This window comes from Diorhabda carinulata, chromosome 2 (assembly GCF_026250575.1).
Source record: "Diorhabda carinulata isolate Delta chromosome 2, icDioCari1.1, whole genome shotgun sequence".
Classification (NCBI taxonomy): domain Eukaryota; kingdom Metazoa; phylum Arthropoda; class Insecta; order Coleoptera; family Chrysomelidae; genus Diorhabda; species Diorhabda carinulata.
This window is the reverse complement of record NC_079461.1, coordinates 22,564,329-22,577,970: the sequence shown is the minus strand read 5'-3', so window position 1 is coordinate 22,577,970 and position 13,642 is coordinate 22,564,329. Positions and strand designations below refer to the sequence as shown.

General features: G+C 32.5%; 1 protein-coding gene across 1 annotated transcript; it reads left to right on the top strand.

Moving 5' to 3' along the window:
- The first annotated feature begins 4 nt into the window (after positions 1-4).
- On the top strand, positions 5-12,580 carry LOC130903082 (medium-chain specific acyl-CoA dehydrogenase, mitochondrial-like). The gene is made up of 8 exons (XM_057815347.1): positions 5-197; positions 247-337; positions 7,625-7,792; positions 8,863-8,963; positions 11,257-11,468; positions 11,677-11,785; positions 11,882-12,022; positions 12,079-12,580. Exons 1-8 carry the CDS (start codon positions 180-182, stop codon positions 12,493-12,495), a joined length of 1,257 nt encoding a protein of 418 aa, XP_057671330.1. The 5' UTR covers positions 5-179; the 3' UTR covers positions 12,496-12,580.
- The last annotated feature ends 1,062 nt before the right edge of the window (positions 12,581-13,642 follow it).

Here is a 13,642-nt window from a genome sequence, read left to right as displayed (position 1 = left end):
CCACCAAAAAGTTCAAAATACAAAAGGGTATCACTTCAATAACTAGGTACTGATTATTTAATTAGATTGTTTTTGCTTATTTTTATCAAGAATATTACCGAAGCAAATCGACAGAAGACCAATAACTAACAATAATCAATTTGACGTTGGTCTTTAAAGTATATAGTCAAAAAATCAAAATGGCAGGCATGCAACAGGTTGGTGCAAATTAACAATAAGTATTGAATGAATATTAGTGTTTTTAAGGTTGTCAAATGTTTGCTAAAAAACAATGTTCGATCAAGTCCCAATTTAGTAAATTATGTCTCTTCATCAGCATCAGGTGGATACAACTTCAGTAAGTATCACATTTAGAGTACTTACAAATAAGAAAGATTATTTATGAGGATATAGCTCACTTCAATGTATATTTTGTGAAATTAACAAAATATTTAGGATCCCTAGGCACATACCTATAAATAATTATGGATTTATTTGGGAAAAGAATTTTTTTAAATGTAAATCTAAAAAAAGTGTTAATGTTTTATTAAAATTTCACATAAAAAATATTCAAGTTGATATTATCATTTATGATTAAACTTAGATAACATTAAGTTTAATTGAAGAGATAAGTATACAGCAAATATAGGATATAAAAATAAATCATTTCATTGGTGGTTAGAGTTATCATTCCAAAATTCCAAAATGAAAAATATTATGTGATAAACTATTTTTAATAAGCAATCAAAATTTTTTAATAGAAACTAATGAATTTTCTTGACCTTCACTAGCGACGGCACAATTTTGTAAATTGTCGATTATTAAGAAAATGCATCTCTATGAACATTATGGTGATAGAAAATGAGTGCATATATAAAAGTAAATGAAAAAAATTCATTTTGAGAGGGTTTACGGTTTCTGTGGTTCCTAAGTTTGACCGAGTATTCTGATAATGTTCATCCCTGGGAGATTGGAAAAAAGAATAAAAAAATTGAAGCACCCCTACTCGTCGAAGTCGAAACATGAGAGATTGAGTCACTATATTTGAATGATTTTAAGATAGTAGTTTCTGCAGATAAGGAATATGAAAAAATAATTGGAAATTTCTAGAACGTCCATACCTTAAGGTATGAAGGATAAGGTTGAAATATCGATTTTAGTGATAAATGATAATTTATCACATTTTCATATACAAGGAACATAAAAATATAGTTGGTTTATCTCCTTTTCAATATATATCAAAGGTAAAAAGTCAAAAAACTGATTTTTTACAATTTAATCATTATTAAAATGTATTTAGACCTTTTTCACTCGAATAATTCTAATTTTGCAAGTTTTTTAGATATACTCTGAATGCATCACAAGGAGGTAGTTACAAGCATTCTTTGTGTATTTGTGTGTGTATAATGTGTAAGTATGAATGTGTGTGTTTGTCTGACTCGTTGTGTAGTACAGTCAAAGCTCTCGTCTTCTTTGCAGTCAAGTTCTTCCAGTTCTTCGTTACTAGTGGATAAGCATTTTATTAAATTAGAAAATAAATAAAGGATATAAAGTTATTAATTTTTAGCTTCAAAATTCATTATCTGAAAAACTACCTGCCCAGGAATTTTCTCATTATTTTTTCGTGTTCCTCATATGCGAAAACATAAGAAGCGATTAAAATCTTTAATATTTCAATTTTCCACCTTTTCACCTTTCATATCTTGAAGAGTGGGCATTAAATAATTTATTAATTACTTTTTTTTTTGGTCCTTATATGTGAAAATATAAGAAATGATATTGGTATCATTAAAATTTTCAATATATTGATTTTTGAACTTTCATACTTTGTGGCGTAGGTAGTTTTTTATTTTTTTCTTTCGGAATATAATAACTCATTTTTTGAATATACACCTTCGATAACTTGTAGTGTAGGGGTGCTAGAATTTTTTAATAATTTATTTTCCTTCTCTCAGTGATGGACTCCTCTATAAACTATTCGAATCCACAGTGAAATTCAGGGGTATAAAAATTCCCTTTATTTTGAAAAATGCACAGACTATTCAACTGTTACAACTTAATCATTTTTTAGAGTCTGGGCAACCATTGTTAACGTTATATTATTTTCCTTATTTCCAGCTAATTAGTAATACTACATATAATTAATTGTATTTTATCTGGAGAACTTATCTTACCATTAGTGTGCTAACCAAACGATGTAGACTTCTTAAACCGAATTGTTACTATGTATGAGATTTGGGTACATTTCTACAATCCAGAAACAAAGCAACAATCGATGGAATTATGACACTCTGGTTCTCCAAGACCTAAGAAGTTTCGTGTCCAAAAATCTGCTGGAAAAGTTCTTGCTTCAGTTTTTTGGGATTGCCATGGAGTAATCATGATTGATTTTTTGGTTAAGGGTAGAACAATAACTGGAAATTACTATTCGACATTATTGACCACTCTACGGGAAAAAAAATTAAATAGGAAAGAAGCGGAAAGCTATCCAAAGGTGTTTTATTTTTGCAAAAAAACCGTAATTTAGGGTTTGAATTACTAGAACACCCCCCTTATCCACCAGATTTGGCTCTGTCTGACTATCATCTCTTTCCTCAACTGAAAAAAAGTTCAAAAGGTCGTAAATTTTATTACCTCCCACGAGGAGGTAATAAAAGGTGTGGAGGTCTGCTTTTTATTTTGAAAGATCTAGAGACGTTGCAAATTCGCTGTAATAAAATCCAATTTAGAGGAGAATATGTTGAGAAATAAAATATTTTGGCATTGAAATTTGTTAGGTTCTATAGTAGGCTAAGAATTTTTTAATATATCCTCGTATAGATGTAGGGACCAAGGAAACGTTATTTTTTCTTTTTAGAAAAGTTCTAAATTGATTTTATCCTTATTATGATATTCATGATGAAGGTGATCATGAATCAATATAAATAAGCAAATTGTCAGTGACAATATCATATTTTGATAAAGACTTAAAGACAAGTTGAAACGTCAAAACGTCTTTTAAAAACTATCAAAAAAAACTAATTTTAAAACAGAAGAGACCTAAAATCAAGAACATTTAGATGCAAAATAATATAACGTTGTTAACAATGGTTGTCCAGACTTTTTAAAAAATGATTAAGTTGCAACAGTTGAATAGTTTGTGCATTTTTTAAAATAAAGGGCATTTGCAAAATAAGGTACAATCCCGATTTTTATGCCCCTGAATTTGACTGTGGATAGTCCATAGAGGGGTCCATCACTGAGAGAATGGAAACAAATTATTAAAAAATTCTAGCACCCCTACGCTACAAGATATCGAAGGTGTATATTCAAAAAATGAGTTATTATATTCCGAAAGAAAAAAATAAAAAACTACCTACGCCACAAAGTATGCAAGTTCAATAATCAATATATTAAAAATTTTAATGATACCAATATCATTTCTTATATTTTCACATATAAGGACCAAAAAAAAAGTAATTAATAAATTATTTAATGCCCACTCTTCAAGATATGAAAGGTGAAAAGGTCGAAAATTGAAATATTAAAGATTTTAATCGCTTCTTATGTTTTCGCATATGAGGAACACGAAAAAATAATGAGAAAATTCCTGGGCAGGTAGTTTTTCAGATAATGAATTTTGAAGCTAAAAATTAATAACTTTATATCCTTTATTTATTTTCTAATTTAATAAAATGCTTATCCACTAGTAACGAAGAACTGGAAGAACTTGACTGCAAAGAAGACGAGAGCTTTGACTGTACTACACAACGAGTCAGACAAACACACACATTCATACTTACACATTATACACACACAAATACACAAAGAATGCTTGTAACTACCTCCTCGTGGTGCATTCAGAGTAGATCTAGAAAACTTGCAAAATTATATGTACGTGTTTTGTAAGACGACAACATATAAGTGTCGAAATGCGGGGTGTTTTAAAAAAGTGAGGTGAGGCGATATCGATGTCATAGAGCCCACGTGACCCTGGGAAGTAAAGACATTTTAGAAGTTGGATGGTATTGTTTCAAAATAGATATTACACAGCAGGGCGGCATCGGTGCGCACATGGTAAAAAAAGTTTGTAGGATTACAACTTTAAACAACGACAACAAACCTTGACTCTAACCGCAAAAGGTGATAATCGGAGGTGCTTACATTATCCAGTATTAGAGGTAGTAGCCATCCTGTCTGCCTTATATACATTCCTGACGGAGGAAAACAATGAAATATTGAAAAAAAAACATTTTTAATTTCATTATAATAGCATCATATAAAAAATAGTACATTTGATAGTGCACAAATACATACATTGTTTTTGTGATAAATATATTTTGGCTTGGAGTGTTCTAAAGGTGGCTCCAATTCACAAATAGGTGTAATTTTCCCGTCCTTTAACATAAACCATATCCGCATTGGATGCTTCATCATATTACAAAATTGATGTAGAGGTGTCGCGATCTTGTATGAGCTATGCCAATCGTATTACAGTCTTCGAGAGGTTATAGGAGAATTCTTTTTTATGTAATATAAGACAGTAAGCTGAAACGTCACTCGGTGTTGCTTCATCACTCTCAAACTCTATTCTTAAAAGAATACTACCAGATTGGATAACTTTTTTTGTCTTGAACAATCATGTGTACCAAAGTAGCATTACCCTTAAATTCTTGTGAAGTAAAAATAGGTTGGTTGATTTGAAGATGGTAATAGGACTTTTGAAAATTGGCAAACATCTCATACAAGGAGGCTAATCTATTTGTATTGAAATCGTGATATGGATATCTTTACGAATTGAGAAATATACGCAAATTTGTCAGTTTGCAATGATCAAATTTACTCATATCCTTTTTAATTTCTCCTCTTCTTTTGTTTTGAAAGGCTACGATAACATGCCTTGGAGTTTCAATTTTTGTACTCGTTTTAACAGCCCAAGTATGCCATGTAGAATTATTTAGTGGCGTAACTCTGGTTTATTTGTTTGACGTCAACTGTCCGCCGACGCTGTCCATTTAATGAAATAAAAAAACAATGTGAACTACTTTTTTCTATTGGAAGTGTACCAAAACAAAATAATGGTAATTTATTATATTGTTACCAATTTCGTTGTATTAAGTATTTTCTGGAAAATCCATATTTATTTGCAAGATAACAAACGATATTTTTGAAGTGTTTTCAATCATTCACCTTTGATTCTTCATTTACATTTTATCAAATTGCTGCCAATACGTTTCTGTTTTAAGATTTAGCGTCTACTTTTTACAATATTTAACAACCAATTTCTTACATATTTCATATTGACATATCGTTTTCCCTTAGCCAAACTCCGATATAAACAAGTAGCGGAATATTTTTGAAATAAAATGGAAAATTTGTAGCCAGATGTCCGGTTTTCGACCGGACATTTCGTTTTTTTCGAGGATCGTCCGGTTTAAAAAACGTTGGTAAATCGGACAAGCAAATGTCCGTTATTTGGTTGAGTTCATAAACTATCCGATAATTTGGGTAAAAATATTATGTTATTGCCTAAAAAGAACAACATACGTTTTTACCAATGCGCACGGAAAGGAGTTTCGCCGCTGACCTTACTGACGTCGTACCGATACTCAACTCAATTATGAAGTGTGCCAACGCCACCTATTAATCGGTAAACAAAGAACGTTTCATTTGTAAACAATACAAGGGTTTTACTAATAAGGGTCTTAGGACACTCGATTTAAAAAATATTATTTATTATACTTTATTCAAATAATAAATAGAACTGACGAAAATAAAAAATGCATTAATTTTTTTTGAACGTTCGAATAATTCTTTTATTTTTGAATATTCAACGTTCTGAATTAAAAATATCGACATATAGATATGTTTTAAGTTGCATACATCGATATTCTTTGCATTTATCGACATAATTTTTTCATTTGCCTATCCCTAAATAACAAAATAAATAAGGCTAAGTTATGCTAATAGATGGTAGTGAGCGCCGAGTTAAAATATCCCAAATCGCGATTACGCATCGCAAGCGTTATAGTGTAGGAATTATAATTTTCGTTTTTCGAAAATTATTTTTAAAAATTTATTACAATAAAATTAAATGAATACAATTAATCTCACAAGCGAACTAACTAATATTCATTGAATGAACTATATATTCATGAGCGATACATATATTCATTGCCAAGTTGTTTATAATAATTCGTATTTATAATAATATAATTGCTGATGAAGTGTTTACGATATTTAATACAATTGCGTTTTATATAAATATCCTTCTAGAATTTTCTCCATGTAACTTGGGGTTACGTACATTTCGTGCTTCTAGACAATTCGCGATAATCTGGAACTTTATAGGTTCAATATTTTATGTGGTGTGTTGACTGTAAGAACTTTATCAATAAAATTGGTAAACGCCTCTAATAGCATAGCAAGTGCGCTTAAAAAAATACGAAGAATGTGTCATTATAATATAGACTGGGAAAGGCAATTTTCTTGGATACATAAGTGTGACAATGACACAAAAGGTTTCTGCAGCTTGTATAAACTGTTGTTTATACTCACAGTTGCTTATGATGGCTTGAAAGCGGTAACCCAACACACAGCATCAAAGAAGCACAAGGAGTCTACAAAGCAATGTATGACGCAAGCAAAAACAAAGATTACAACAAGGTCGCACTAGCCTTCGACTATAAGCTAAACTTACCCTTGCAGCACATACCTGTATAGGAGGTTTTCAATATGAGGCAGATCTGGGTAAATGTGTAAACAATTTTAAAACTAATCCTTCCAAACTATATTTCATATCAAGAGGGCGAAGCAAACAAAGGCCCAGATGAAGTATGTTCAACCTTACTGAACTATTTCAATGACATTCCAGTAACTGTGAAGCATCTCAAACTGTTTTATGATGGACCATCAGCCCAAAGTAAGAATCATACAGTTCTGGGTTTTTTTACTAAACCCGTGTGATTTCGGTCGGTTTGAAACAATAACTCACTACTATCGTGTACGTGGCCACTAAATTTCCCCATGTGACAGAAGCATAAAGCGTCTATTGAGAAAGACGGACAGGATTTATACTCCTGATGAATATGTAGAGCTCATATTAAAAGCTAGTAAGTCGTAGTCGTAATATCTACCAGCACATTGCAAAAAACTGCCAGCCCTCCGTAAATACCAATAGAGAAAGCTTATCCTTTGGGGAAGGTATGTTTTCTTTTATTTCACCAAGGTTATTATAAACGTTTGTATTGACGGACAAGGAGTTGTCAGAAGACTTACCAGAAGCTGATTAAGTGAATAAGTCCAAATCTTAGTAAATAGACATACTTCTATTTTTCGATTTAGGCATAGTAAAATTTTTTATATTCATCTTATTACGAAAACTTTAAAAAAATAGATTATTCCAAGAGCATGTTTTTGATTTGGCGAAAAAATATGTGAAGGAGACTAGACCTATACTCAAGCTGCAAAATACTTTTTTCAGTTTTCCGAAAGTTGAAAAAAGCGCACAATTGGTTTCAGAAATAATCGACTCTAATACTGTCCCGTATGACGATTGTTAAGCACAATTTTCTAAATTTTATCAACTTTATCTTAACTTGAAGGCATCAAAGTTAGTTGGGAAGGACGTTTATGAGCTTTCCACAATATTTATTTTTCTTTTCAGCTTTATCCGAGACACAAAAAGAAATCCAAGATTTAGCCAGAAAATTTACAAGGGAAGAAATCGTTCCTGTTGCAGCTGAATATGATCGAACCGGAAAATTTCCATTTGATTTATTAAACAAAGCACACAGCGTGGGATTACTTAATCAACACATTCCAGAAAAATATGGTGAGTAATTTTAAAAATTTTATAGTTGAATACTCATGATTAAAACAGAAGGCAAACTGTTCCTTTTGGCTTCACGCCCTAATGTTTGCTAATAATATTTCTTATGATGATACCAAAAGAAACAAAAAAACCACAACACGCATTGTAAAATAAAAATTCGGCTTCGGCTTGGTACACTTCCTCACGTTTTTCCATGCCTGAAAAATATTTTTATATCCTCTAAAATATATGAATTACATTCGTCTTTGATGTTGTTTAAAATAATTTGAAGTGATAATTATTGTGAGTTAAGGATTTCTGTTAGGGTGGTTGAGACTCCAAACTCTTCTTCTAAATGTGTACTCCTGGTATTCACATAGATATCCGATGAATAAGACGCTATTTCAGTAAAGGAACAACACGTGGGTCTGAATTCATTAGGTAAGATTATTTGATTTGATTTCCTCCTGTTAAATGTGGAACGGTTTTCCGCATCTCAAATCACTAGAAGCTATTCTGTTAAAGTTTTTTTGCCGTGATGAATAGATCTTTTTTATTGTTGTTGGTTGTCTCATAATTTCCTCTAATTAATCGGTTCTGTTTCCTTCCTATTTTTCTTAGAAATTACATTTTACTTACTTCCATTTTAGTTTCGAGCTTTATCTGGATTACCCTATGTTCCATATATTATTTTTATCACATTATATATCCATTTTATTGTTTCAATATCTACCTGTTGGAAGCCTAGAATCTTTTCTCTTTGTTTCTTTCATTAATTGTCATACTTTTGACTCTATCTTTGGATATTGGCCTTTCGATAGGCCCGTCCTGCCCCCAAAAGGCTACAATAAGCTAATTAGGTACCTTATCTGAAACTTTTGATACAACTAGCAAACTATAGGGCCCGCGTAAGTGTTTGAACAACGTACGCGTGAGTGCTGGCCCCTCATAGATGACGTGATCTGCAGTTTTTTCCTCCTCCATGTACAAGTGGAATTGGTATCTCAGATGTACGTATGTGATTAGAAAGTCATTGACCTGTCGAGTTTTTTATGCTTATGCATAAAACTTTTTAAACAGTTTCTTTGTAGGAGGTTTGGGGTTGAACACATTCGATGGATGTCTTGTAACAGAAGAAATAGCCTATGGTTGCACTGGAATATTAAATGCTTTGGAAGGTTCAGGTTTGGGGGTAAGTCAGTTTAATAATTTGGTATAAAGGATTTACCTTAAATAAGAACGGTAAATTCAAGGGATATTTATTTTTTTGCAACATTTATCTCACAAATTAATAAGGTTAGTGAAATACTGAATTTGAGTATTTCGAATATTTATTAAAATATTTATTATTAGTTCACGCTTCTTTATTTCAATATTTCAATACTAGCCTTAACTAGTAACGCGGGTTGCTTAAATAGTTTCCCACCTAACAAAGAAACGAGACATTTTTTGTATAATAATTTTTATTTCTCAATGTAGTTCCTCCTATTAAGTCAATAAACTTAGTCCAGCGATGCGGCTCTAACCTATTCAACCTTTCCAAATATCTTTCTTCTCGGTGCGATAATTGTTTCATGAAAATCTTTTTATCAAGTCAAATTTCAAGATTAGAAATAAGTTGTTGGGAGTCAGAGTGCAATTTGTGTAATTCAGCTATTGCAATCACCAAAATGTGAGAGAAAGGTGTTTTGACTTGATTGGCAAACACTTTATTTTTTTTCAAAGTAATGATGTGTGATATTTTCCTGTTTTTGATTTAACTTTTTGAAAATAAACGTATTCCCATGTTCCAAAAACTGCCGCAATCACTTTTCTTGTCAATGGAACCATCTTTGCTTTTCCAGGATAGGTTTGCCTTCTGCAATCCAGTCTTGACTATCATTTCGTTTTAGGAGTTTAGTGGTGGTTTCATCTACACTAACGAATCGATAGAAAAGCCAAATGTTCTTTTGAATGCGCTTTTAGTCCAAAGTGAGCAAACGCGGCATCCAATGCCGATCAGTTGGTATATGGTTTCTGCTATCCCTCTAACCTTTTTCTGACGTTCATCCAGTACCAGTTTTTGACCTTTTTCGAAGATATCACTGGTTGTTGCAATTTGTGGCCGCTGCTCCAAACGTTCATCGTCTCTCAAGCTGATATGGCCATGTTTGAATCAGATGCTCAAAATTTTACGTTTGTAATTGATGATACAGATACTCAACTGCTCTTTCATACGAGTAGGCGTATTGCCTTTTCAATCACAACTTGATATTCAATTTTTCAGAAAAATCTTCACAACGACGATTGTCAAATTTCTATCTTACTAAGAGACTAAAACGACCGAAATTTCATTGAGACTTTCTCGACGTATGCACAAATTGTGATTGTATGCTATACATTTTACAATATGATTGTTTAAAAAGTGTATTTGTGTAATCAATAAGTAGCTGTAATAGTTTAGAATTAACGCGTGTTTGATTTGAGGAAGTCCAAATTACATCACATAAAACTAGAATATTACAAAATATATTTCTTAACTTATGTTGATATGTGCTGACATTTGACGCCGGAAACGTTTCAGACAATCCTCGTAGATTGAAGCAAAAATTAAATTTAATTTGTCAGATGATCAAATCTTCTTGCAACAGGGAACAACTTAAAGGGGGTATAATTGATCCCCTCTGTTGAATGAAATATGTACTATGAAAAAAACTACTACTCTTTCCTACCAAAGAAGCTCATGATGGAAGGAGAGAGAAATTGGGAACGCAGGAAATAATTTGCAGTCAACACCTGGCCGTTGGAATAAGCAGATCGCTTGTACTGTGAACCCCTTTTAAACGCTTTGTTACAGAAAAACATGGAGCGTTTACTGGAGCAGCGATACGCGATCAAATTTTGTGTTAAGATAGGGCGTTTGAGTGGCGCAAGCTGTTCCGCGAAGGTAGCCGACCGCTTTGGGTGAATATGTGTCGCGATTTAAAAATTTATTGTTGGGGCGAGTGTTGTCAGAGGAGAAAGTGTTTTGCTCGACCAGAATTTTTTTCCAAGAATAAACTCGACACACAAGGGGAAGTACCATGACTCGGTAGAGACGCAGAAGCTGAACAGAATTCCGGTGCTGTCATTTCTGGGGGCGTACGAAAACTGGAATCCCGTTGGAGCAGAGTGTAGATGCGGAAGGGTGCTACTTTGAAAAATTCTTGTGAATAAAAAAATGTGCATAGTTTCTTTTATTGGAAGCGGTATGAGTCTTTCCACTTTGAGACCAGGTGAAAACACCTTGCTTTCATTAGCCAGTCATTCAGACTCGGTCCGAAAATAAAAAAATATCATGAAGTGGAAACGTTTTGATACTAGTGGAAACGCCACGACAGAGTAGATGAAAGTCATTCGGAAAAACCTTTCAGTTCTGGATTCGTTCTTGAGTGGTATTTTGAAGAAGATTAATTCAAATTTTATTTTCCTACTCCTACTCGTATATTGCTACTAAATTGTTGCAGCAAACTCCCGTTATAAAAGCAGGCACCGACGAGCAAAAGAAAAAATATTTGGGAAGATTAATAGAAGAGCCTTTAGTTGCTGCTTATGCTGTTACTGAACCATCTGCAGGTTCTGATGTAAATGGAATTAAAACACGTGCCGTAAAGAAGGGAAACGAATGGGTTCTTAATGGTCAAAAGATGTGGATAACTAATGGAGGAATAGCTAACTGGTAACACATTTTTACCATTAATTTTTTTATCCAATTAACCTAAGAATCAAGACTATTCAATATTTTATAATACCTAGTGATATTTTGACAAGTTAGGAATATTTTCATTTTTGGGATTATGGTAGTACCATGGAACACAGTGTAGTATTTACATATTAATAAGGAATACCTATTTGAAATGAATTTTATTTTGTATTTGCTGTTTTAGGTATTTTGTACTAGCTCGTACAAATCCCGATCCCAAAGCATCAGCTAGTAAAGCTTTTACCGGTTTTATTGTGGAGAGAGATTGGCAGGGTGTGAATCCGGGAAGAAAGGTTAGTACTTTTGACATAATTGTACTTCAAAACTAACAACTTTTATTTATCAAAATACTGTAAATTTGTCTTTCTGTTTTTGTTATGTTTTTATAGGAAATTAATATGGGCCAAAGGTGTTCAGATACTAGAGGGATTATATTTGAAGATGTACGCATTCCTGAAGAAAATGTTCTGTTAGGAGAAGGAGCTGGATTTAAAATAGCAATGACAACCTTTGACGTAACCAGACCACCAGTAAATATCATTGCTGCTACATATACATTTCAAAATTCCAAATGTATAACTTTTAGGTTGCTGCAGGAGCCACTGGTCTTGCTCAGCGTTGTCTAGATGAAGCGACTAAATATTCGTTGGAAAGAAAAACTTTTGGTGTACCTATTGCCCAACATCAAGCTGTAGCTTTCATGTTGGCTGATATGGCAATTGCAGTTGAGACTGCACGTCTTGCTTGGATGAAATCATCTTGGGAAGTAGATAATGGTTTAAAAAACACTTTGGCAGCATCTATAGCCAAGTGTTATGCTGCTGACATAGCTAACAAATGCGCTTCTGATGCCGTACAAATTTTCGGTGGGTGTGGATTTAACAGCGAATATCCTGTTGAAAAATTAATGAGAGATGCCAAAATTTACCAGATCTATGAAGGGACATCACAAATTCAAAGACTTATTATTTCTAGGACCATCCTTGAACAAGCAAAAAAATAGACCAGAATAGAATAAAACGTATAACTATTTTTATGATATAAAAATTGTTTTATATTTTTTATTGATTAAACGACTAAGAATTTTACTTAAGGTTTAATTTATTAAAAATGTTTGATCCCAATTTAGAATATTTATAGCCCATTATTTTTATAAAAGATTTCCCCAGTCATAGATACACTAGCAATATCTTGTGATAATAAAATAAGAAATTTTTTGAATAGCACGTTCAAAATGTATAAATATCTTTATATCGTTATTCAAAATTGCAGGTATATAATTTTGTTACCATACGTAATGCACTCTACGAGTTCTTAGCCTAACATAAAGGAATCGTCATAAATAAAAAACTAATATTTTCCAATATATTCAATATATATCACACTCTTTTCAGAAGCTCTGACTAAAGTTTCTATGCCACTATAAAAATATGACGCATCTATGGAGGGAAAATGACTGTACACCGCCTGTTCAATTTTATCGCAGCATTTTCATAAGGCAAGGCCAAACCTTGCTTAATTCTGTCGCGCCTTTTTTTTCCACAACTAAGTCAGAGTAATATGCCGCCTTCGCGGTTGTATTTTATTCCTTAAAGTCAATCAAAAGGATACCCGCGCAATCCCAAAATATTGTAGCTATCACTTTTTTGGTGCTTTTCGATACCTTTGCTTTTTTGGCACGGCCTATATAACGCCAAGAACTCATGGACCGCACTACATGCAATTCTACAATAAAAACCTCATGACGCATGTTTGTTTATTTTCTCACATCTATCAATTGGATACTAATAAATTCCGACAAAAATTGATTTCATATAATAGAGGCAATCTTCTTTGTGTCTATTTTTTTCAATTCATGTCGCTTGAATCCATTGAATTAAGGTCTGACGAGGTTAGGTTAGATTTTAAATTCTAAGACTAATAGAATCTAAAAATACTAAAACTGTTAAAGAAAATCCAAAAATTCTTCTTTCTAAAGAGAATCTAAATTTGCTAAAAGATGGGAGAGAAAAACAAACTCAATTTTTATTTTTATTATAAAGAATTTAAAAAAATGCTAACCGGCGAGGTTAGGTTTTAATTTCTAAGACTAATAGAATCTAAAAATAATAAAACTTCTGAAGACAATCTAAAAGTACGAACTGCTAAGA

Coding starts and splice junctions, on each gene's coding strand:
- LOC130903082 (XM_057815347.1), top strand. Junction 11,786..11,881: donor GTGTGAATCCGGGAAGAAAG/GTTAGTACTTTT, acceptor ATGTTTTTATAG/GAAATTAATATGGGCCAAAG. Junction 12,023..12,078: donor TTGACGTAACCAGACCACCA/GTAAATATCATT, acceptor TATAACTTTTAG/GTTGCTGCAGGAGCCACTGG.